This window comes from Numenius arquata, chromosome 10 (assembly GCF_964106895.1).
Source record: "Numenius arquata chromosome 10, bNumArq3.hap1.1, whole genome shotgun sequence".
NCBI lineage: Eukaryota > Metazoa > Chordata > Aves > Charadriiformes > Scolopacidae > Numenius > Numenius arquata.
In genome coordinates, this window is record NC_133585.1 from 852,851 (window position 1) to 878,593 (window position 25,743).

The following is a 25,743-nucleotide window of genomic DNA, read 5'->3' on the forward strand; positions in this document are numbered from 1 at the left end:
CCCACCCACCCACCCGCACACACCGCGCGGCACTATTTTTGGAGTCGGGGAGAGGGCCTCCCTGTGCAAACAGAAAGCAGCGTATTCCTCAGTTACATCACTTTGCAATCGAATGCCGCGTTGTGCTCAGTGGTTTTGTGGTGATGCAAGTCTTTTTCTTTTTTTTTTTCTTTCTTTTTTTTTTTTTTTTTTGTGTGTGTGTCTCTCTCTCCCTTCAGCCGGTTGGATTTTCCCCATCTCACAGCACCTCGCAGGTCTCTCCTCTGAGCAGCCCGTTGCCTGAGTGAGTGGAAACGTACAGCTCGGCTGCAGGTTTCTGCCTACAGAGCCAGAGTGAAAGAGAAAGAAAAGGGTTGGGGAAGCAGAGACAAACACTGACCTGGACTTAGAGAAAAGACATCCAATGGCTGAATAAAGAACCCCTGTTCATGTTTTGGGATATTCTTTCAACTGGCTGGAACGAGAGCGGATCAAAAGAATGGGAAATGCCAGCAGACCCTTTAGAAGAATTGCTTATTTCTTATGCCTTTTATCTGTGCTTTTGCTGACTGAAGGGAAGAAGCCAGTGAAGCCAAAATGTCCTGCCTGGTGCACTTGTACCAAAGATAATGCTTTATGTGAAAATGCCAGATCTATTCCTCGCAGCGTTCCGCCTGATGTTATCTCACTGTAAGGGCTGTAAGCATTTGCTTATTTGATTTATGATTTAAAATGAAGTCGGCTGTGTGGTGTTTTCGGTGCGTACAGAGGGCTGGTTGCTGCAGGGAGCCCCCCCAGCATTCCGAGCCATCGGCTAATGTGTGAAAATTGTGCTGCATCCTTCAGTCCTGATTTTCACATCTCTCTCATCTGTCTGTCTGTCTGTCTGTCTGCACACATGCCATTTTATACCTTCTTCTATACTACATGAAACCTGTAACATGCATTTTTTTGTGTTTTTGTTTTTTTTTTCTTTTACTTACATAAATAAATTTCTCTGTGATGACCAGATGAGTATTATAACCATGGATATATGGACTACGTTAACATAAGGTTGTTTTTTTCTTCTTTCCAGATCCTTTGTGAGATCTGCTTTTACTAAAATCCCAGAAGGGAGTTTTTTGCTCACACCATCTCTGCAGCTTCTGTGAGAAATATTTATATGATACAATTTTTTGTTACGAAATGTGTATGTAGCCATGAATATTTTAGGAGGGGTCTGAGTATGAATTTCATAAAAAAATGGCAGGAGAAGGTTCATTAGATGACGAAATAGAAGAGTTTTTAGCGATGTGCAGACAGTGCATGTTTGATTGTTTCCAAGTGCATGTACCGGGCGCTGTGCGAGGCTGCGTGTTGTCGGGGCTGCTCGCAACGGTGACATGCTGGAGCTTTCGGTGACAGAGCGCATGCTAGCTTCATTAGGCGTTAATTAACATTACAGCAGGGATTTGAGCATTGCAACAACTATTCCTGTTTCTCTCCTGCAGTCCTGGGGCCTGATCCCAGTGTAAATGGGCCCATTTGCAGCCCCCCCCGCCGGCCGCGAGCTCGGCCCCCCCCGGATCAGGCCCTTCCCTGCAGTGGGACGGGTCCGGGACCCCCTCTCCCTGTAAAATTGCCATTGACTTCTGTGGAAGTTCGGTCCCTTCGGTGGGAGCTGTGCCTCCAGAGCGCCTGGATTTGACCCCATTTGTTACTCCATGTTCATGGGAAAAAAAGCCAACCCCCAAAAGTAATGATTTTCCTTCAATTAAAAAATGTAAGCGGTTCTTTGAGAGTGAGGTGCTGCCAGGGGGTGTAGGCAGGGAGGGAATCTTGGGGTGTTTGTAGATGAGGATTTTCGCAGGCTCTGGGAGAAGTGTGGGCACGGCCTTACGTAAGGGTGAGCCATTCGGGGGCGCAGGGGGGCACTGCCAGCCCCCCCCCCGCCCCGGTCTCCATCCCAGCAGCTCGTGCAGACTCACCCCCCGTGTCACCAAAGCCCAAAGGGGACGCGTGTCCCGGGCTGCCCAGCCCTGGTGGGGGCGGGATGGGGGTGTTCTGGGGCTGGATCCACCGCTGCCCCTCTCCTACCTCCGGCGGAGCCCATGGGGAGGTGCAGACCTACGGGGGTGTTGGATACAGGGTAAATAGGTAGCTGCGGTTACTATGGAAACCTAAATGCTTCTCCATGGCGCTCTGTTGCCGCCAAGCTTTCTCCCAGGTGGTCACACATCACAAAAAGGGACACATTCCAGGCAGTTCCTGCAATGGGCCTTTCAGAGCAGAGACAAAACGAGGAAGAGCGGCACTGGTGGGGCTCCTGTCGGGAGGGAGCCAGCAGGACACCCCCCCTCCTGGCTCCGATCCCCCACCTCCCCTTGGCCATCCCGCTGCCGGGGGGGCCAGGACTTGGCAGGGGGGTAGGACAGGCACCGTCTTTTTATTTGGAGTGATTGCGGCGGGGCCTGCGCCCCCGGCCATGGCTGCCGGGGTCTGAGCCGTGGCAATCACGCGCACGACCTGCTGTGTGTTCACCGGCACGCAGGGGCCCAGCTGCAACAAGAGCTCCCACCCCAGAGAAGCGGGTTTTGTTCCATGAAGGATCTGTTAAAATGCTGCCAAGAATCCACAGATTACTTACTTCTGCTCCCTGGCATTTCTAAAAATACTGCCCAACACTTTCCCAGCTCTGTTTCTAACATGGTAGCCCAGCTGCTCGCCAGCCCCGGAAAGTCAGGCTCCGGATCCGAGGCAAACGACTCCTTACACACGGAGCACGGGAGCAGGATCCCATCTGTGGGGTCAACGCTCCAGTTTACAAGTGGGGGAGAAAAACTGCCACCTTTAGCAGGAGATAGCGAGGGAAATAATATGGAGAACTCAGGCTAATTAAAAATGACAGTAAGTTTTAGCTTTGCATGATTCTAGAGCTGTGTTGGTAGGTTTAATTTAGCCAATGGCGAGATTCGGCAACCTATACGTATTTTTACATAATAGTCTGGAGCATTACATTTTTAGCGTCCAACTGTAATTGGGTCTCTCAGGAACAGGTTTCTAAGGGTGGAATATTCCCGCCTCTGTTATTATTTACTACTGGTGCTACTGTAGTAGCGGCAATGGTCTCTGGAAAAGCCACGGTCTCATTGTGCTGCACACCGGGGCCCAGGCCAGGAGAGCTTTTCTTCTGGAGCAGTGTGGAAGGACCTGCACGGCTACGGCAAAATGCCAGCAGGAGCGTTCCCTCAGCCTGGAGAAACCCCCCTGCTCCCCTCTCCAGCCCCCGTAACGCCGTGTGTCACGGGCTGGGGCTGCCCTTACGGGTGGGTGACATAGAAAGGAGGGGGGTAATCGTGGCTGGTGGGTCCCAGACCAGGCAAATCTGGGGTTTGAGGTCAGAGAGTGGGAAAAAAGGCACTTTTGTGCATCGAATACGCATGATCCAGCCGCTGGGGGGAGGTACGGGATGGGAGGCAAAGGAGCTCCCCAGGTGCAAGACCCTTGCCCTGAGCCTGGCCATTCTGCCTTAGCCCTGCTGTCTGAGGAGGTACCACCCTCTCTCTGTGTTCCCAGAGCGCAGGAAAGGAGAAATTACCCAGTGGCATCACATCAGAAAAGTGAAATTAGTTGCAGGCAGCAGATTTACTAACTTGGTCTCTTGGTTCAGAGATTTTGCAAAAACACTTATTCCCTCTAACAAAAAGAAAGAATTTCCTGCTTATATTTTTTGTACAGATATAGGAGCGTATTTAAAGTGGCAGAAGCACAGTCTGCAACAGCCAAGTGAGAAAATAAACCAACTGCAATTTATCCTGAATGCTAACTTCAAACTACGAGACTAACTCATTAACTGTATTAATTCATACTTGGAAATGTTGAATTCCTGAATGCCTGAGGATGTCATAGTGTAAACCTACTTATCCGTCAGGTCCAACTGAATAAAATACAGATGTGTCTCTAGTATTCCTCTGGGGTAAAGTTCAGTTCATCACACTTGACAATGCCTCAGCATATTAAGGGTGTGATGGTCCAGAGCTCAGTTAAAATGGACAAATGCAAACGTGGCTGATAAGCATAAATAAAGCTGGAAAAAACAGTGCTAGTCCACTTTTAATGCTTATAAAATGACCTAAAATAAAGTGTGTTGCTGGTACTTTTACTGCTAGATGGATGAAAGATACATGCACACACCAAGAGCTATCTCCAGCAGGTATAACGTGGTCTTAAAAATAGTTCTGATTTGAACGCTGACTAAATTAAGAGACTTTACATTTTTTTGTCGGTAACTTCTCAGTACCCTCAGGTCAAATACGCTCACTGAGTCAAGGGATGTCCCCGCCTGTCGGCGGTGCGAATCTAGCCCGCTCTCTGGAGAACCAGCCGAGTGCTTGCCCTGGGCTGACAGGACCAGTATGTTCTGCAGCACAGGTCACAGCTCCCCGGTGCTCGAACGTCTCATTGTCTCCAGCGGCGCTTGTACAATCCCAGTGTTTGACTGGCACAACAAACCCACGCCTACGTCCCACAGAAGTCAATGGAATTTTATCAGATGGCCCCAGTAGCGAAAGCAACAAGTTGTTGGGTCCTTCCCTTCGCACCGGACCGCGGTGCAGCCCATCGGTCTCGCGCTCCTGGGCTGGCACCGACACGGCCCCTGACAGTGGGGAGGTGGCCACCGTGGTTTGCTGAACCATTTTCCAAAGGTGCCAATAACCTAACGGTCTTCTGTTTCGCATCTCTCTACGCAGGTTGTTTACATCCAACACCTTTGATGTTATTAGTGATGATGCTTTCATGGGCCTTCCTCACCTAGAATATTTGTGAGTGGACAAAAGTCTATTTCCTGGCATTATTGAGTGGAGCGGGTGGGCTTCCAAGTTCCAGGCATTCCTTTGACCAGAACGACTTTATGACCCCTTACAGGTTCATAGAGAACAACAGCATAAAGTCAATTTCAAGGAATACTTTCAGAGGACTGAAATCTTTAATTCATCTGTAAGTAAAGCAGTTGAATATGTTGCTTGGTATGTTTAATGGCATAACGGAGCCACTGTGTTGCTTAACTTTGCATTTTGATGTATAGCTGTTCACATTTGTTTAGGCGATATTACTAGTAGTTTAATTGGAATGTTAATCTTTGTGTTTCCACCAAAGACTTCCCAACTGGGGTATGTGTGGAAGGCCGGGACCCAGCCAGGTTCCAGCAGGGGATGTCTGGCGGTGGCTCCCCGCCTGTCTTGGGGCACTGGGGATCAGTACTTCAGCCACTATCCCACTATCCGTATCCAGCACAATTGGACCAAATTGGATTTAAAAATTCCCACCTACAACAATTTTAAGTAGAAGAGTAGCAACCAGATGCATTTACTATGACTTAACTGTGGGGCATATCAGCCTTTAGACTTGAGCGGGGGGCCTTTTCACCCCTGCGCCCCATCCCTTCCTCCAGGCCAGCCAGAGCATCCCGGGGCCAGGGGCTGCCACGCAGGGACACCGGGGGCTGCTCGACATCCCTGGGGGTGCTGCCCAGCCCTTCGGCCCTCCTGGACCCACGGCCAGACCCTCGACGTGCTGCAGCCCCCTCACTGCACCAGCCAAGGGGGGATGTAGCCCAGGGCACCCATAAAAAATACAAACCATAAAAAATACAAAAGCACTGTAAGAGAAGGAGGGTAAAGCACCGGGAACGTGCTCAACATGGGGTTATGCTCAGCTCTCAGCATCTGCATTCTGGAGCATTTATCTCGGGGTGTGTGTCATGTCAGGGGAGTGGGTTCTGACCTCCTGGCCTTAGCACAAAAACCTCCAAGAGCGTTTGGCAACAGGGTCATTTAACAACTTCTTTCATCTGTTTTGACAGATGAGAGAAAGCAAAGGTTCCATCTTAAATAGTTAATGCATAAATACAGCAGTTGAATTGCAGTGCACCACATCCTCCACCCCAGAGTAAATGTACCATAAAACACTTACTCTTCCCGTTTTGGTCAGAAGAGACAAGACTTGGGGCTGGCTGACACCCAGCCTGCTGTGACTGCTCCTGTGTATAAAGTCACGGAGAGAACGGCTCTAGGGCTGGGGAAGAGGAAATAGAGAGGAAAAGGTAATAAATAGGCTGTGCACATCCCATAAAAATCTCCATTAGAGGTATAGGCATAATGACAGTATTGTTAACAGAGGCAGATAATTGGATAAGGCTGGTAACTGGGACCCTGTCTTCAAAATACTTATGCACATGAATAGCTTTATATTCACAAACGGGTCCGGTACATTATTTATCATATTCATTTACTTATTTAGTAGCCGTTGCTGCCAGGGAGCAAATTGCTCTTCTATCAGAGAGGAAGGCGCAGTTTCTCCTCCGCAGAGCGCACAGCCCCAGAGCAACACCCGTCTGCCCCGTTCCACTGGTTCCTGGGGATGCTTCAGCAGTTCCACCAGAGAAAACACCTGCAGGAGCGAGAACCGCATCCCAGCAGCCGGGCGGTTTGCCTGTGGTTGCATGCATGTTTTTGGGCCGTAGATCTGTGCACAGTGCTGCCATTGCCCGTGGGGCACTATTCCTGAGACAACGAGGAATTTGCAAGCAATAACTGCAAAAACAGGTCCATTAACCACAGAACGTGCCCGGCTTGATCTGCTCCCAGAACCGCTCCCCACCCCTGGGGAAACCGTGCAGAGAGGTGAGGAACGATCACTGGGCACCCTGGGGCATCGCTCATTTCAGAAACAGGAGCCTACTTGTGTACATCACATCTGTTAAAAAGAACCCTAGTAAATAAGCATACAAACGAGCTCCATGAAGTCAGAGGAGAAGATGAACTTTGTTCTATTTATTCTGTTGGCTTCCTTTTCACAAGGTAACTGTTGCAATGCAGGAAGCCACCCAAACACACGTATTGTTATAATGCAGTTACCTTTGATAATCTCAGTGTGTCCTTTTCGTAAAAGGGAGCCACCTTGTATTTTTCAGTATGCAACACAATTCGTGTTGTGCTTGGAGCAGATTTAAGAGAAGGAAAATTAAAGAAAAATAGCATTTTTTACTAATTTACTATTTTAGGAAAACAATCTCTATTCACAACATCTAATTTTGATTGTGTTTCTTTCAGAACTGTGACCATAAGTTTAACTGCGTGTTTGATTCAACCTTTACTCTCTATTATAAACCAAACACCACGTACCATATCTGAAGGGAGCCTACAGGAGAGCCGGAGAGGGACTCTTTGTCAGGAGATGTAGTGACAGGACAAGGGGTAATGGTTTTAAATTGGAAGAGGGGAGATTTAGATTAGATATTAGGAGGAAATTCTTTACCGTGAGGGTGGTGAGGCACTGGAACAGGTTGCCCGGGGAAGCTGTGGATGCCCCATCCCTGGAAGTGTTTAAGGCCAGGCTGGATGGGGCTTGGAGCAACCCTCTGTAGTGGAGGTGTCCCTGCCCATGGCAGGGGGGTCGGAACTCGATGATCTTTAAGGTCCCTTCCAACTCTAACCATTCTATGATTCTATGATTCTACAGCACCGCCCAGGCCAGCCAGCGTTTTCCAATGGATAAGCATGCTTTTAACAGTGGAATAGAAAACGTGTAATTTTCATCCAAAGATGGGCAAATGCATAACTCTGGTGTAAGTTTCTGTGCCAGCCCTGTTCCCCTGGCAGCGGTGAGCCCCTGGTGCTCCCAAGCCATCATCCCGTTCAGCCTGCTCTGATGCAGGCTGTACGGAAGGTTTCGGGCGCTCAGCCTGCCCCCCCCCGCCCCCGCCGGCAGGTCTGCTCAGCCCCCGCCAGACCTGGCTCTTACAGAGCGGCTCTGGAGTGGAAACTAAAGCAAAAGTGAGGCACGTGGTACACACCCCAAAGAGGTCACCATCAGAGGTACGCGGGAAGTGGTGAGGTCAGAAGGGACTATTGGCATCATCCTGTACTTACTATTCCTGATAAGGCAAACACTGAATTTTAAGGGAGCAGTAGACATGGTGCGTCTGGGCCCCTTCTTGAATTTAAGTATATGCCTAAGTGGCTCCGCTTGGCGAGAGAAACTGGAGATAATAGATAACTTTTACGTTTACAGGCAAAAATAGAAAGGCTTCTAAGTCTTACGAGCTACAGGTTCTAACTGGGGTCCTAAACTAGAAAGATTTCTTTCCATTTTCATGTCTTCTCAGAAGTAGTAAATCATGTTGTTAATCCAAAGAGACATAAGCTGTACCCTACAGCATTATTCTTTTCCTGCCCTGCCCTCAGTGACATCTCGGGGACCCTGGAGCTTTGGTGGACTCACACGGAGGTGTCTGACCGAGATGTGATATATGGCTGGTGCGGGGCCAGCTGGCATCGCCCCTCGCTCTTCCCAGCTGCAATACCAATACAGCTGAATTTAAACGAGATCTCCCAACATTCCAAATTGGGAATTAACGGCAGGTTTTTGCTGGTCACATACACACACACACATTCCAGGAAAGGAATTCACACTGATCAGCGATTTCTTGTCCATTAGTGCATATTTCCAAAACCCATGAGCTCAGCCCAAGTCCAACGGAACAAGCTTAGTATTGAGATTTTGCTTCCAGAAGAGGTACAGGAACGTGGGGAAACTGCAGTAATATGCACACCACGTATTGGTATCTCGTAAGGAAAGCATCAGTAGATGCCATCATGACTAATTGTTTTAAAATAATGGTGTTGGCGAGCCCCCAGGGGTGATTGCCCTGATTTTTGCCTGCTGAGGGAAGCTCTGGAGATGCTGCAGAGCCAGGAAGCAGGAGGAGACACGGCGTATCAGTGGGAGAGAGAGTCACAAAGTACATGAGCTGTTCTTAAAAGCAACCTTGCCCAGCTAAGTGCTGGAGAATGCCAGGGGTCTTTACTTTAAGGAAAAAAACCCACACAGTATTATTACACCTTGCAAAAATGTGTGATTTCATGAACTAGCGCTGATGCTGAAGTGTCTTCTTTTCCAGGAGTCTCGCAAATAATAATCTCCAGTCGCTCCCAAAAGACATATTCAAAGGCTTGGATTCTTTAACAAATGTGTAAGAAAGCAATTAATTAATCTATTAATTATATGAAAAATAAAAAGAGGGGATTTTGGAGTGACCATTCAAACCAAGAGCCAGTAATGGGATCTTTTAACTGGGCAGAGACTACCCGATATGGGTAGGCTTGGGTTTTGTCTGCTGGTGCTGGTAATTTGCTTTAGTTTGGAATATTCCACCGGTTATGAAGATAAGTAATATTGGTAGTAGCTATTTAAGAGAGCTGCATGTTCATTAAGAGTTAGTGAGTAAGAAGAAAGGGATGCATGAGAGAGTGTGGCACGAGGGGAGGGTGGAAGATACTTAATGGAGTGATGTTTCTGTGTGTAAATAATTTGTGGGAAGGCTATCTTTGATCACAAAAGCATGGCTCTGAGTACGTACCCTATCCCATACTAAAGCTAACTGTAACCAAAAACATTAACCCTAGTTTAAGTAGATAATTTAAATACCAGTAAAAATACAAAATAGAGATAAGCAGGTAAATCCTGTAGTTGCTTCACTGAAATGTGTCCTTTTGACAACACAGCGAGTTCTCCTTCGCCTGACCTGGGCTGCCGAGCGCAGGACGTGGCTGGCTGTAAGGAGGAGGTGGGCTGAAGCCTGCCCTGGCAGGGCCATCCTGGCCAGGTGGTGACACAGCCGGGCCCTGGCGCCCGCCCGTCCCTCTGCACGCGGCTGAAATCCCGCTGAAGGCGGCTGTGAAAGGCTTCCACAAAGGCCCTTTGCTGGTGTCTCCTAAAGCCCCAAATGAGTCTATCTAACGGAGACACCACGTCCTGACTGGGTGACCGCCAGGTTGTGTTAATCCCAGTCTGGGTCACGAGAATGCTCTCACTGAGAAAGGCTAATCCCAAAGAAACAACCTCCCAAAATGCGGGGCCAGCAGTGTGGTAGGCGTTTGGGTACCTGTAAACTTGGGAAATCAGCAAAAATTTCCTATTGATATCAAGCTGAGTTCTTGATTTCTGTAACAGAATTAAATCTGTGTGGGTTCTGGTTTGTAGATTGAACTATGCGTCAGGACCAATTAAGCCGGGAAGGCATTAATTGGGAATAAGCAAGAGGGCACGTATTTAACAAGGGCCCAGTCTGTTGTTGTCCCGCGAGGAGGAAACATCAGGTGAATCCTTCTTGTCAGTGCGGGGTTTATTGTTGTAGGGATCTCAGAGGCAACGCCTTCAACTGCGACTGCAAACTGAAGTGGCTGGTGGAGTGGCTGGGCAGCACCAACGCCACCGTAGAAGACATTTACTGTGAAAGCCCACCGGAGTACAAGAAGCGCAAAATCAACAGCCTCTCCCCAAAAGAGTTTGATTGCATTATTACAGGTAATGTGCTTCCAATTATTTAATCTTGTTAAATTAAAGCCACAAAGCTACATATTTTTTTTATTCTAGGGTCCGTTTTTGCAGGAGGTCTGTGTACGGGAGGGAGCTTCCACTAAAATCCATAGGAATTCTGGGCAGGTGTAAGGCTGACAAGCGAATCACTTGGGAGTGGAGTCCTGTATTGCAGCTTCTGCTCTGACTTTAATATGCTGTATAAAAATCTGGAGAACTGGGGCATAAACCGGCACCTCTTTTAATTGAAAAGCAAGTTGGAGTGCTCCTTCATCAACAGGAAAACTGGACTAGTGGGGAAATACTGTAAGATGTTTTTCAGTCCACTATGGAAAGCATCTCTGTAATTACCACGTGTGCACTTTTGCAGAGTTTGAAGTTTATCAGTCCCTGCCGTACCAGTCTCTGTCAGTAGATACCTTCTCATACATGAACGACGAACATGTGGTTATTGCGCAGCCTTTTACTGGAAAATGCATCTTTTTGGAATGGGACCACGTAGAAGTGATGTTCAGGAACTATGACAACATTACAGGTACAAACACCGCTCCACAAGTCACGTTGCAACAGCCCACCCCAAAGTGGTGCTAACCCTCTCTTTTTGCTTTTGTTTTTCCAGGAACTTCAACTGTTGTGTGTAAGCCTATAGTTATTGAGAGTCAGCTGTATGTCATTGTCGCGCAGCTCTTTGGAGGCTCCCACATATACAAAAGAGATATTTTTGCTAATAAGTTCATAAAAATTCAAGATATTGAAATCCTTAAAATCCGAAAACCCAATGACATTGAAACGTTCAGGATTGCCGAAGACTGGTATTTTGTTGTTGCTGACAGTTCAAAAGCTGGTTTCACCACAGTTTACAAATGGAATGGGAACGGATTCTATTCCCATCAGTCTCTGCACGCCTGGTACAGAGACACTGATGTGGAGTATCTTGAAATATCCGGCAAACCACATTTAATTCTCTCAAGTAGTTCCCAAAGACCTGTCATATATCAATGGAACAAAGGATCGAATGAATTTGTTAAGCGTTTTGATATCCAAGATATGGAAGATGCATACGCAGTGAAACATTTCAAGGTGAAAGAGGACGTATACATTTGCTTAACAAGATTTATTGGGGACTCTAAAGTAATGAAATGGGGTGGTTCGGCATTTCTGGATTTACAAAGGATGCCATCCCGAGGGTCAATGGTATTCCAGCCACTTCAGATCAGTAATTACCAATATGCCATTCTTGGAAGTGATTATTCTTTCACTCAAGTCTATTATTGGGATGCTGAAAAGGCAAAATTTGTGAAGTTTCAAGAATTAAATGTGCAGGCACCAAGATCTTTCATACATGTCTCCATCGATAAACGAGATTTTCTCTTTGCTTCAAGTTTTAAGGGAACTACACTGATTTATAAACATGTCATAGTTGACTTAAGCGCATGACACTCCTAATTCTGAGATTACATCAGACTTTCTACCATAAGTGGACAAAATGAACTAAATGCATGATGACTCTCGTATCTTACTTCCAAATGAATGCCTTTAAAAGTTGAGATTGCTAGAACAAAGTATTACTAGTATCTTCATCTTTAATTGTCAAGTCTAGTGGTGTTGGAAGTTGCATTTTTTAACAAAAAGAAATTAAATTAACTGTTCTTTGCATCCACAATATGTAAATATGTGTGCAACTGCATCTGTTGCTATAAAGAATATTAAGATGTACTTTTCCATTTATTTATTCACCTGTTTGAAACAACTGCCAAATAAAATGTTTACATTTTGTGTCTTTAACATTCCAAATATTATTTGCAGGTGATACTTTTTATTTGTGTATATACTATACACATATAAAACAAACCCAAGGCAGCATATTGCCCAATGCGGCCGCATACTGCATAGAAGGGGCACAATACTGAAGAGCAGGTGGGTTTTACAACCAGAAGTTCGTAATAAAAATACAGCGTTGAACCCCGATCCTATAATAAATCCTTGCATTTACGTGAAGCTTCGCTGATTTCAGCAGGACTCCACCCAGCAGAAAGGGTTCAGTGACAGATCAGGTTGTAGGATGGAGGGTTCAATTATATAGATCCAGTTGTAGGATGGGGCTTTGTACTGTGTAGAGCTGAAGTTCCTGATTTTTTAAGAAATTAGAAACAAATTCTACAGAGTAAGAAATTCAACAGAGTAAAAGCTGCTGTAAAGGTCTGTCTTCCTCCACTTCACGCTGAAGCAGCACAACCCAAATCCCTCGTATGACAGTGGGGCTGTCACTGCGCTGAAAGCGTCTCAGCTGGCATCGTTTCTCTGTCTGAGCTCTCACACATCACTCGCACCAATTCTGTGTGTCCCTGACGAGTCTTTCCACTGTAATCACAGTTATTTAATCTTCAATGAATTTATTAATTACTTGAACGAGGGTAGTGAATGTGAAGTCGTTTTATTCCAGTGTCCCGCAATGAAGTTTAGTAACAGATACCTCTGAAATTCCGGGAACGTTGAATGCGGCAGGACGGATTCAGTTGGCGCGGTGTATGCACCTGCGGGGAAGCTGCCTAGATCCGTGAAATTATGCCAAGTCTGAATCTGGCATGGAAATCTGCTACAAACTCAGAGTTAAATAGTCTTTTGTTTACATACAACTAGTGCATCCCTTGTGAGAAACCAACGCTGCTGCTGAAGATCATTTGCACTTGAACTTATCAAACCTCATGCTTCAGCGCCATCTTGAAAATACACAGAGGAATATTGGGTATGTTTATACACGTTTCTAACATTTCTCACGTGCTCAGGCGCTGGTGGGCAAATCAGACGTACAACACGTGCCTGTCAGCTCATCACACAGGCTGCTTCTGAACCTGGCTGCCCCCCCGCGCTCGCAGAGACCCCAAAAAGGCAGAGCAGTTGCAGCCTCAGTCACTTCTCCTTGGCTTACGGTGCTGCTGTTGGTACAGCAGAAGAGTAAGCATTAAGGAAAAAAGATGTATAATGTGTATTTTAAGAAGCTGCTCCTAAACAGTATGCTTCTGTAATAAATAGGTTTTTATATTAAATGTTATGTGAAAAGAAAAAAAATCCCACATGAACAATGCGCTCTAATAAGTTAATTTTTCTGATGCCTTGTTATCCACAGCTGCCTGAGCTCTGGCAGTATTTGGCTTAATAATTACCTGTTCTATAAATACTTACAGTGTGATTAGAAAGATTTTAAACTATATTTCACAGCTGAAACCTTCAATTTTTTTCTTAACAAATATATTTTCAAAAATCATCTTGATAAGTCATCACTCCCTTGACAAGTTTCCTTTATAAACCTTTAGCTTTCGTATCAGCATGATGTCAAACCCCAAAGGAACCCAAATCACCTCTTTGATTATTTCTCAATGTTGGCTGCACGACTGTGATTGCCAGCGCGGTTTGTCCATCTCCCCAATCCACCGTGCACAGCAGAGGAGTGACCTGGAGAGTCATGAACCCATCTCCAATCTACCAGCAAATCGGGAAGAGGTTCCTACTTCAGTTTGTCTTTTGTTTGGGTCTTTTACCTACGGTCCTATTGAATTATGTACACCTGATTTCTCCCATTACACTTGCCGACACGCACTGTAAAATTAGGTAAATAATGGCTGTGTATCCTTCTCATTATGGACACGTTATGGACATCTGGGTGAGCTGAAGCGGAGCTGGGTAACCTTGTTAATCTGCTACCAGCATTTATCCCCATCGCTGTACCCCAACGTATTGCCTGGCAGTTGTACCTTGAGAAGGTGACGATCCACGGAATTGTATTTCAGAGCCAGCCGGCTACCTGTCCTGTGCTATGACTGTGTTCCTGAGGGAATTTATTCTGGAATAATAGGACAGACTGATGGGAATTTCCCGCTACTCCTGGGTTTAAAGGAGGAGTTTAAAAGCCTGCAAAGAGTGTGAATCACCAGAATTTTACATTCCCAACACCTGTAACACCAGCCGTGGCATGGTGCAGCGTGGGAAGGGATTCATCTGCTGGGTAAGTACGCAACTGTGTTCTCGGTTTGGTTGTTCCCTCAGGAAATTTCACCTGGAGTCAAGCACTGATGATCTGGAAGGTTCTTAACGCCCATGTCATTTCTGGAAGGTCAACTGACACTACGGAATGCTAAATCGAAGACTGTTCTCTTCTGAAAACCCCCTTCTCTAGTCAATTTATGTCAGGTGGAGTTTCACAGGGACTACAGGCAGTTTCTTATTGTGCAAGTATAGCGTTTCCTTGCAACACATAAGGAATTGGGGTATTTTTAGAACAGAACTCATTATCTTTAACATAGATGAGCATAAAGGCTCGTTAGGTGGCTCCCTTTGCTGTTTCTTCCTAATTTCAGAGACTGGGCATTTTAAGAGTGTAAGGCCACACTCCATCCTGGTTCTCTGCTCAGCTTCCCTTCTGCTATCAGTGGAAGTACCAGACAAAAACTGAAATAGGACCTTTTATCATATATACATTGACACTTTTTCTAAACATTGTTTAAAAAATCCATTTCTGTCAGCAAAATCTATATTACTCGTGGCTGACTGGTTGTCTTCTGTGGTTGTAATGGATTTTCTAAGCTCCCCAATCATTTTGTTTATGACTGGCAGGGTATGTAAAGTACTAAAAGTATCAGAGAAGACAATACTGAAGGCTATTAATGGATCCTGCTGATCCTTGATGCCGCTTAGTCATGGTAATGTCTGAGACAGAAAAAACTGTTAATGGAATTGTACTGTGTTCCTGTAACTACTTCATTATCTTCTTAATGGAGCACATATATAAAAGAATATACAATTCTCTATCCTGGAAGGGATATATATAATACATTCCTAATACCTGTGGTTACACCATGTGTAGCTTTCTTTTCTTCGTCTGTTGTAATGTCTAGGACTTGCAGGTTTTTGTTTCTACTTGTTTTCCATTGAAAAAATATTCCAAAATGCACTCTCCTACTAAGAAGAAAATTCAGTAAGGAAAATCCTCGTTCTGTAAGGTAAAAACCAAACAGAAACAGGGACAAATTGTATTATTGGTTTGGAGTTGCATTTTAATTATAACTTCTTTTAATTATCTTATTTTTATTTTTAAAACCTTATTTGAAGGGGTGATAACAGCCACTCAAAGTACGCTTGAGAATGGGAAACGATTATTAGCACAATTAATATGTGTGATATGCTTTGATATGTTCTACTGGGAAGGTAATTGTCCAGCAGCTGTATTTATGTATATAAGCATTACAATATATCGTGTTAGCATTCAATGGAAAATAAAGAATATTTAAAGCACAGAAGCAACAAACAGCCCTCAGGCTGTTGATGGACGCTGCTGGTAATGGCACCAAGAGAAAGCAGAGGAGTCAGCGTAGGGACATAAACCGTCAGCAAGTCTCCAGAATCTGGGATTCTTCCCTTCCAAGGAAATATTTTCCTTATCATGAAACACCTAACGTGTTCCTCCTCCGCAGGGACCCCTGAAAATCCAGATCTTGCAAAATATGGCAAGAGGCTTTACAAACTGAGCGTAGCAGCAAAACTGTGATTTAGAAGCCCATTGATCAGCAAGGCTGAACGTGGTTTTGTGGTCAGGAACTGACCCGTAACTGTTGAGGGCTTGGGGTGCCTGATTCCTCGAGATGGAGCCAGGGTCCACTGTGGACTGACTGCGAATGGCAACTTCTCCCCATCGCTGGGTTCTAATGGCTGGTGCTACAGCCACGACTCTGTTTATAGTCCTCTTGAACAAAGTGCCCAGAGGCCAACCCAACCCTACTCCTATTCAGGAATTTTCCCGACACGAACTGCAGCTACAAAGCCCTCCAGTGTGCTCTACAGAAGTGGGGTTTGTATTTGGGTTTGAGACTTTGAATTTCTCTAATTAGTTATGCTAGTGTAATACTTCGGTCTTCAGATTTGTCATAGTAGAAAACAATCTGCCCCCAAAAGTGCATATTTACATTCATATAATTGTTTATTTATTCTCCAAACAAACTGAAGTGGATGATGGCAATAATTAAGTTACTGTTCCCAATCTCCCGTTCATAAATCAATTTTTGATTTCTCAAAAGCTGTTTTCAACTCAGCCTTACTTTCTGCTTCCTACTGAATTACTTGAATTGAGAAAGGACTTTCTGACCCATTCTCACTTCCTGTTTAAAGGCCTGGATGGCGACAGCAGTATGTTAGCGAGTTGTCAACCTGCCCAGATGGTGAATATCCAAGAATGCTGAAAGAGCTTCAGAATAAACAGGCTGATCTGCTAAGAATACACAGTCCTTCATTAAAAACTATTTATGTGCAAAAGAACTGGAAGTAACAAATACTGTGTCTGTTTTTATAAAAAGTTCATGGGATAATCAGCAGAGTTTCAGACCAGTAAGATCCACATTTATATCTGGTCTAATGTCTGGAATGATAACAGAAAATGGAAGTGTAAAATTTCAGGAGAAAGGAGGTAACTAAACTAGCGGGACAGGCTGCCTAGTGCAGCTCGGGGTCCAGAAACACAGAATATTATACATAGAAAAGAAATGCTCACAAGGTTTAAAATTAGCAGTAAAGAACAGCAACTTGATGTTGTTGTGAACGACTCGGCAAGACCCCGATCTCAATGTACAGCGACAGGAGAAAGCAAATAGCATTATAGGATGTGCAGGATATAGGGAGAATACACTACTCGGCATGGCTCCTGCTTTCTGTGACACCGCATGCAGTACTCATGCAGCCAGCTCAAAAATCATAAAGCAAAATACTTCCCCCCCAAAATTAAACTGTGGCATTCATTGCAATGGCCAGCTGTTGAGAACAAGAACGTGGCAGTCAGAAAACTGTAAACAGTAAATTGTTTTTTCTTTTTTTTTAGTACTGAAAATAATTTCTAATTGTGAGGGAAGCGGAGGTTCTTTGCACTTCTGCGGGCTCTGGCTGCAGCCCCTGTGGAGCAGAGGGCAGCCAAGAGCTGGGTGACGCCTGCGCTCAGTGTGGCATGTCCCTTTCTCGGTCACACACCGCTCAGAAATCACCTCAGCTTTGATGCCGAGAGTCACAAAATAAAATATATAAGATGTACATATGAATTAGCTGTTCAGAAGCATTTACAACACTGGGAATACGAACAGAAAAACTCTGGAAGATACTGACAACATATATTTGGAGGATGTCAAAAATTAGAAAATTTTGGCAAACTCTTTGCAAGCGCTTGAAAATGTAATTGCACAACTTTGGCTGGTTTCAGCTGTGTAAGTCCTGACAGACACAGCCTCCCTTGGGAAGAACAGAACTCAGCTTTTTTATAAGGTTATTATTAAGAGCTGAATTTAGAGCTGTAGAAAATATTATTTGCGAAGTACCTTACGATTAACCAGGTAATAGCATTGTCCTGTGAGGGAGTAATTTCTAAAATACAAGAACACATCACCAATTTTGGGAAAAAACCCAAAGAAAGAAATAAACAACCCCACATTTCACAATTTGTGAATAACTGTGCAATGTGAAAACCCTGTCCCGCTCCCTTTTGTCCTCCATATAGAGGAACGTAATGATACTCCCCCTTCAGGAAACCCACCAGTGAATATGCCGCTGCAGAGCGCAAAACAAAGGAAGAAAAAGGACAAAGCTGGAACAGACACAATAGTTTGTGGTCAGGAAATCTGGTTGGTTCTGGAAAGTCTAATTGCACCTGTGAAAATCTACATTTTCTGATATATAGAACATCCCTGAAATGAGAACATCCTTTTAATGTTTACACTTGAAGGCATTAGCTGCATGGATTATAAACTGCAAACACCAGTACAAATCTACTGCTTTTAAATAATCCATATGCGCTGGCATTACTCCCATCTTAAACCCTGTCTCTAACTTGTCCTTAGCATTATTTCAGATAACAATAACTCCCTCAAACTAAACTCGCTTCAAGGCTGACACCAAGAAAAATACCCGGTACAGCAGCTGCTGGGGAAGCTCTGCCTTTCTACAGGGGGTTCTGGAGTCCATCAAACCGCAACAGCAGCACCATAATCATATTGTATTGGCCTGAACCAAATAGGAAATTAAATGTTTGTTCCAGAATTACAACTCATTTCAGGATTTCTGTAAAGTTATTTTGAGAGCAGTGACAGTATTGAAGGATCCAAGAACAAGAAAAAAAAAAAAAGCAGCTGATTTCAACGGCTTCACAGCAAATCCTACCATTGGGGTGGTTGTGACTGTTGTCTAGAAGTATGCACAGAAGTTACTAGGTAAAATTGGAAAACAATCAGTTAAGTCTATGACACGAAGCGTAGAGTGTACCTGGTACGACTGTCACAAATAAACTGTGCTACAGTGGTATAGCTGCATACAACCAGAGGAAATGGCACAGTTGGGTTTCCCTCGTAGCCCCCCTTGTGCCTACCCTTGGAGGAAGGGACCAAGCTCCACGTGTGCCTCAAGAGTGACATTTTCCCTGAACACAGCCTCAGACCGGTGGCACGCTCCTCCCGGAGACGGGGGCAGCTCGGCAGTGTCTCCAGGATGCCAGCATGCGTGTGGGAGCATTCCCAGTTCTGCTGGCATTTCAGAGGGAGCACTGGGCTTGTGTGAGCCATTGGACCCCAGCTCCCCCGGCTGGGGTGCCAGGAACAGATTGCAGGGGTCAACGCAGCCAGCAGAAGCTTGGTCAGCCCATTCCTGCGGGCAGGATCAGCGCTGGCTGAGGTTACAGGGACACAAAAATAACCGTTCCTAGCCAGTTCATATGCTCTGACGCCCTGCCTGCTTGGCCAGAAGTGATGCTTATTAAAAAAAAAAAAAAAAAAAAAGTACAGGAAATACAGCAGGATGATTTCCCAGGATACCCCGTCAGCCTCCGGCAAGGAAGGAAAAGGAGCCGTGCTTCCTGCCTGAAGGAAGTACTCCTGTGGGCAGCAAAATGCCCAGAACCGGTACATTCTGCCTGCCTGGCAGCAGCAGGGGGTTCTGTAATGAGGAACGCTGTTCTGCATTGCAGCTCCTGCAGGAAATGACAGAGCACGGACTGCACTTCAAAAATAATGGGAACAAGAAAGAGCCCACCTGTATCTGTGGCTCTGACAAAGGGAAAGGGTTTTAAAAACCCGTGATTAAGGTTTTCCACCCATGATAACAGCAGCTGGGGCTGTATTTGAGATCAGTCCCCTCTGGCCGTACCAGCAGAGGCAGACCGAGAGGAGCAGGCGCTGCACCAGCGTGTCAGAACAAGACGGGAGGTGCACAGGCTGAATCATGTTAGCATGTTATATATATCAGATGTTTACATAAATACAGAACATAAACATGTTTTATATAAATACCACTCATACATATCTCTATGCACGGTAGAGTCCCAATACACTAATACCGATCCATCACCTGTGACAAGGTTATGTATGTCCTATGTAATTTTTGTCCTGGGGAAAAGTAGAAGCCAAGGAAGAATAATCTCCTTCAAGAAAGGCATATAAATGAATGCTTAACAATTCATAGGAGACGCGAGCAGGGAGGTGTCCCCGTCCTGCCCTGCAGAGCAGCCCCAGGCAGGGAGCTCACGGAATAGGAAACGTGCTGCCCGAGTGCCAAGAAATGCTGCTGATTGAGGTAGTTCCCTCCTCCCACAGAGATAAACTATATATTCAGTCATTTCTGCTGCTGCAAAAAAAAAGTTAAGGTGACTGTGAGAAAATATAATTGAACGAATTCTCTTAACAGTCACAAATGTCATTATGGAACAGAAGAGAACAAGTGTGAGCCATTTCCATTTCCCTGCGCTCTCCTTGGGGGCTCTGACACTCCCGGCACTCACGCTGTACCTCTACGATCGGATTTGTGTGCTGCGCCGCCTGCCAGCAGAGAAACCTCTGGAAAATCACCACCAACTTTATGTAATTCTTCTATTGCTCTTCTCTCTCGTGGCAGCACTGACTGCCATGATGGAGGAAGAAAATACTGCCCCTTGCCTACTACTGATTGCCTGAGTAAATTAGAAACAGCGTGTATTTCATGGGTACGTTTCTGTTCAAGCTCCTTGCAGAAGGGTAACTGATACCTGCTGCCTACTCCTGCTTTCTCTATCTATAGTTCAAAGAATATCTGCCCTTCCCTCTTCCAAGACCTTTGGCTTTGGTAGCTGCCGTGAACAAGCCCATACAGTAATCTCTGCTGTATGTAACTCTCAATAACAGGACAAGTTCCGAGGTGATTTCCAATAAATCCTCCAAGGAAGAGGTGGAAAAAACCAAGTAAAGCTATCAAAATTGCCAAACAATTTTTTGAAAGATCCAGAAATTGGGATGGATTTGGGGAATAATTTTAAATTTAAATTTTTTTTCTGTATTCCTTGCTAATTTTCTCTTCTTTTTGTTCACTGTGCATTTCTGTATGTACTGGATGATCTTAGTCTTTATGAGTAAAGTGTCATTCAAAGGAAACAGAGCTTTAGTTAGTTTTATAGCTAATCTCATAATGTTCTGCACTCCTAGCAATAGTCCTGACGCATCAGATCAGAAAGTACAGTAAGGGAAAGGGTACATGCCAAGGCTGCAAGCTCTTCACTGCCTAAGTGGCCGCAATAAACAATTGAAAAGGGAATCATGAGGGTTACGGTGTTACAGTGAATCCATGTTCCTCTGGTATATATAAAAAAAATTATATGCACTTTCCTGGAAAATTTTTACATACAGCAAGGACTCGGATACCCTCAGCCGACCAAATGAAACAATATACCTGAATAAACCACCACCCATGCTTCTTTTGCCAGAGAGTTTTCCAAAAGCAGGCTTTCACATTGGTTGCTTTGCCAAGTGTATATTCAAAATACAGATTTTCCTAAAGAAGTAGAAGTAATAGCCTTGACGACGTATGTTCTATCAAGCACTAGTTTGAAACATGTAAGAATTCCGTTCGTTGAGACCTGCTTGCTCAGCAAGCAGCGCAGTTATGCCATCTGAGGACAAAAGCAATGCTACATGACCTTTATGTGACCAAAATCACCTTTGATACTGGATTGAAACCACATGAACACGTGTAGAAGCAAAAGTTGACTATTGTCCTTCTTATCCATTATTTTTCAATTCTGCAGAAGTAAAAAAAAAAAAAAAAAAAGTCTTTCATTCTGAAAACCACAGAAGTTCTTTGTTACAGATACTCCTTGCCTCTACCCGAATGTATTTGTCTCAATACTTTCAGCCTCCTGAACAGCAACTGCCAATAGTGCAATGTGGAAAATGCAGTTAAGAGGAGCCCCGGGATCCCTGCGTTACTTGCAGGATTCCCTGTTACTCCAGCGTTCCAGCCCATCTCCTGTTGTTACAGCACCAGTCAGTACAGCAGCAGCTCGGGAGGGAGAGGACTGGGATACTCTGAACTCACTCTGACACAAGATTAAACATTTGTAGAACCGTCATGTATGTACATGTGGAAGCATTTTGTGGTGATGGCAAAACCCAGTATCATTCACTGTCCATCCTGACAGGGCAGCTGACAAACACGGGTCTCTCCTAGCACATAAGACGGACATAAAAACCACTAAGACATGGAAATTCACCTGGACTTTTGATGGAGTGGCAGCAGCTCGTACGGACCACATCTTCACTGGGCTGCGAGACTGCTGTTTATTAAACATATATTTTATTTTGTTTTATTTTATTTTTTTTGCTGTGAGGGTGACTGGACACTGGAGCACGTTGCCCAGAGAGGTGGTGCAGTCTCCATCCATGAGGATGTTCCCAATCTCAGGGGACACAGTCTGAACTCTGGCTGCCCCTGCTTTAAGCCAGGGGGGGTGGACCAGACAAGCCTTCAAGGCTCCAGATGTGCCCACCAGCCTCAGCTGTTCTCTGACCCCCAAACAACCCTGGGTTTGAATGACTGACCAGGACAATGGAACTCCTTGGTGCTGCAATAATCATCTGGTTTATGGTGTTCAGGTGCAGAGGTAAATGGTTATTGCAATGCTCTTAAGAGTTGGATCCATTTCAGAAGCTGACAAAGTAATTCTTATCTATTTTTTTCTTAAACCTTTTCAGAAGGAAAGGAACAAATGCAAGTTTATTATTTATTGTGTTACTTCCTTTGCACTAGCCTATATTAGTTTTAATAAATTTATTGCTAGACAAATCCCAAATTAAGATCTTAGAAGTGGTTTTACAGAATTAGCATTTCTACAGAATAAAAGCCATCAGTGCAGATTGCTGTTTTGATTTAAATCTTCAACTATTTTTATAGCTTGGGCAGTACCTCCCTGTGCTGGCACAGCTATGCTGAGATCGATCTGGGGTAGATGTCACCAGGTTGTTCCACATGTGGAGCCCAGGCATCCAGCCTGTGTATTTTTCACCTGCAGAGCCCTTAGTGCTGCCCTTAGGTGAGGCGAGGAAGGGCTAGTTACGTTCCACGGCTCCCTGCCTTTGTATTACTTAATTCTCACTAAGCTTCCAAGAGGCAGCAACGTTTCAAAAAGCTTATTAAGATATCTCAGCGGCAGATAAAAGAAATGATGTGGTAGTGGATAAAGTTCTTAGAATCTCACAGAAAACTCCCACGGTTCTCCACAAAACTCAGATAATCGCTTTGTCATTTGTGCCTGTTTCTGTTAAGAGTTTCTGAAAAGCTCCTCTGAGGAGCCGGAGACGGCACTTGGAGGCAGGAGATGGAGACTGAACACCAGAGGGTCCCTCACCGGGCACACAGACCAGGGACTCGTTACAGGAATTTTCCAGATAACTGCCAGGTCTGCATCTCAACCTATGATGAGGCACTGGCTTCTTCCTGCATTCATAATGACAAAAACTGCCTGCCTAAATTCTGGATGAGGATGAGAATGTTCCTCCTTGGAAAAGAGCAACCCAAGAAAACCCTCTGTGTGGAGAGTGGTGACCAGGCAGGAGAAGCTGGCTCCCTCTCTGCACTGATGGTATTACGGAAACAAGGTAAATGCCATTTTAGCTGGTGCCGCAGTTTAATTTTCAATGGTCAAATTGCCCAAGTTTGCTAAAGCTTTTTCTTACGGACTTTGCACTCAGGGGAGATACAGAAGGTCCTTACTGCTCTACTGCTGGTTGGAAGCTGGCAACGGGCTGGAGAAAGGAACAGCTAATTCTGAGCACAGCATTACACAGACAGGGCTAAATCGGTACTTGAAAGGGCTGCATAAAACATGGACCTGTCACATTTATGCAGCTACTTAATTTTCCAATCTAGGGCAGCGTGACTGCAAAGCCTGTTTGCCGACTGGTGAGTCTGGGCAGCCGCGACTGCTCTGTCGTTCCGTGCTCTCCCTGCCCAGAGAAGAGGGTTGCACTTCACCAGCAGGACTTGGAAGCTCTCTGGAAGCCGAGACAGGCCCCTGGCAGCGCCACCAGGAGCACACACAACGCTTTATGTATCTTGGCAAAAACAAACACTGCCCTGAGATGTTCTGTTTCAAAGCCAGGCATTGGGGGGCACCAAAGGGGTTGTTGCAGAGTCCCTCTGGAACTCCCTGCAGCACAGTACGCGGTACTGTGGCACTTAAAAAATTTATTTTGGGTCTCATAGTGGCAGTATAATAAAATAAATACATAATCTGCATGTTTTAGTGGTGGTTTTTGTCAGTGCTTGGTTGATGGTTGGACTAGATGATCTGAAAGGTCCCTCCCAACCTAGGTGATTCTATGATTCCATGATTTTTAACGAAGTATAGAAGCAAATATCCAGAAATCGTAAGAACTCACTACATTTTGGTGTGTGTCGGTACTATAGATGGAGTGTTTTGGCTCTGGTTTTCTTCACCGAGGACTCAAGCTGCTCCTACAGAAGTAACTCACCGAGTGATGGCCAAGACAGCATTTCCGCAAGCCAGCGTCACACCAGCTGTCCAGGGGACGTGCTGGGTCTCCCCCGTGGCATTGCCCCCCCAGGTGGCTGGCAAGGGGTGGAATCTCCTGCCTCAAAACTCCCCCTGGAAGGACCGTGTTCACTCCGCATCAGTGTCTCCCACGTCAGCCACCTGCAGAAAGAATTAATACTGATTTCAGCATAAGCTCTTTAATTGATTTATTTTCTCCTTTTTAACAATTGATATAACACATCGAATTTTTAATTAATAATCTGTGAAATAATTCTGGTCACATTAATCAAATGCTAGTTCTGAGACAATGGAATACTTATGGCCTCTGGTGGGTTAGCATGGACTATAAAATGTGCTAAATCAGAGACAAGGAAAGCTTGAAATAGCTTTTATGAGGTAGCTTCCGGGAAAGCTTGAAATAGTTTGTGTGAAATAGCTTGTATTTACCATTTAGTACTCATTTTGCTAAAGCTATAGATTACATTTCCCCTTGTTAAGAATAAATACTGATTAACTTATGCAGCTAAAAGAGTACTGTGAGCGTCTCTTCTTTGAGTAGAAAATCCTATTTTAATTATTGGTAACAGCTTAACTTGTTCAAAAGGGACTGATTTCAGCATTTCAGATTTATTCTGGTCTTTTTTCTCTGCCCTCTTTGGCGGGTGAGGAAAAGGGGCTGCTCTGTCTTTCCTCCCCTGCCCAAAGACACGGCGGCCTCGTTGTTTTAAGGGAAACACACGGCGAGAGGGCGGTTAAATGTTTTTTTTGACCCTTCTAAGAGCCCCCCAAGGCCGCTCACCCCCTCACAGAGGGGCTGACTCGCCCGGCGGGGCCTCGGCTCCATTCCACCCCCGCGGGGGCGGCGGGCGCGGGCTCTTCCCCACAGAGACGCTGCTGCCACCGCTCTGGGGGGGCAATTAACGGCTCACGGCCCCGCTGAGGGAAAGCCGAGCTATTTAAATCGGCGGGATCTCAAACTGTGACACAGAGAATACTCAGAAGCTGTAATAAAAGCTCCATTATCTCGGCGCTGATACCGCCTGCGAGGAGGCTGATGAGCCGGCGCCGTGAGGTACTCATCCCAGCTATACGCTTTTAGTCCAGGAGCTCAGACAACGCAACAACGCCCCTCAAATAACTTTGCGTCACCCTTTCCCACAGTTTTATTTTCTTTTCGCCTCAGAAAGTCGCTCGGCATCGGGCGCGGCCTGCGCCGCTCCCCGCCCGCGGCTACCGCCGGCCCGGCGGCGGCCAGCCCCGCTCCGCTCTCCGGCGGGCTGCGAGCTCCCCCTCCCGAGCCGCCCGGGCCTCGCTCCTCCCCGCCGGGCCCCGCCGCGGCCCAGGCCCCTCGCCCGGGTAGGGCTCTCCGCCGCCCGCCCCGCGTCCCTCACAGGGCTGAGGGGACGCCGGGCGGGAACTGGCGGGAGGGGAAAGGGAGGCGTTCACATCCCTCCGGGCTTTCGGGCAGGTACCTGCCATGGCAGGGGGCAGTTCCCAGGCGTGGCCCTCGCTCTGGAGGGGGACAAGGCGGCACCTGGCGTGGCCCCCCCCCCCCCCCCCCCCCCCCCCCCCCCCGCCCCGCGGGC

The 25,743-nt window shown here is 45.8% G+C and overlaps 1 protein-coding gene across 3 annotated transcripts; it reads left to right on the forward strand.

The window, feature by feature from the left end:
• The first annotated feature begins 218 nt into the window (after nt 1-218).
• LGI1 (leucine rich glioma inactivated 1) lies at nt 219-12,121 on the forward strand. 3 transcript variants are annotated; one of them, XM_074155075.1, is made up of 8 exons: nt 219-669; nt 1,055-1,126; nt 4,710-4,781; nt 4,885-4,956; nt 8,921-8,992; nt 10,157-10,326; nt 10,709-10,873; nt 10,958-12,121. In XM_074155075.1, exons 1-8 carry the CDS (start codon nt 479-481, stop codon nt 11,773-11,775), a joined length of 1,632 nt encoding a protein of 543 aa, XP_074011176.1. In that variant the 5' UTR covers nt 219-478; the 3' UTR covers nt 11,776-12,121. The 3 variants fall into 3 exon arrangements, with proteins under 3 accessions (XP_074011176.1, XP_074011177.1, XP_074011179.1); XM_074155078.1 differs by having other exon boundaries at nt 479-669; nt 11,721-11,740; XM_074155076.1 differs by lacking the exons at nt 4,710-4,781; nt 4,885-4,956 and having other exon boundaries at nt 461-669; nt 10,958-12,120.
• Nucleotides 12,122-25,743: the final 13,622 nt, after the last annotated feature.

Excerpts from the sequence above, each read along its gene's own strand:
- LGI1 (XM_074155075.1), top strand. The coding sequence starts at position 479 with ATGGGAAATGCCAGCAGACCCTTTAGAAGAATTGCTTATTTCTTATGC. Across the intron at positions 670-1,054 it reads CCGCCTGATGTTATCTCACT|ATCCTTTGTGAGATCTGCTT; the intron begins GTAAGGGCTGTA and ends TCTTCTTTCCAG. Across the intron at positions 8,993-10,156 it reads TTGGATTCTTTAACAAATGT|GGATCTCAGAGGCAACGCCT; the intron begins GTAAGAAAGCAA and ends TTATTGTTGTAG.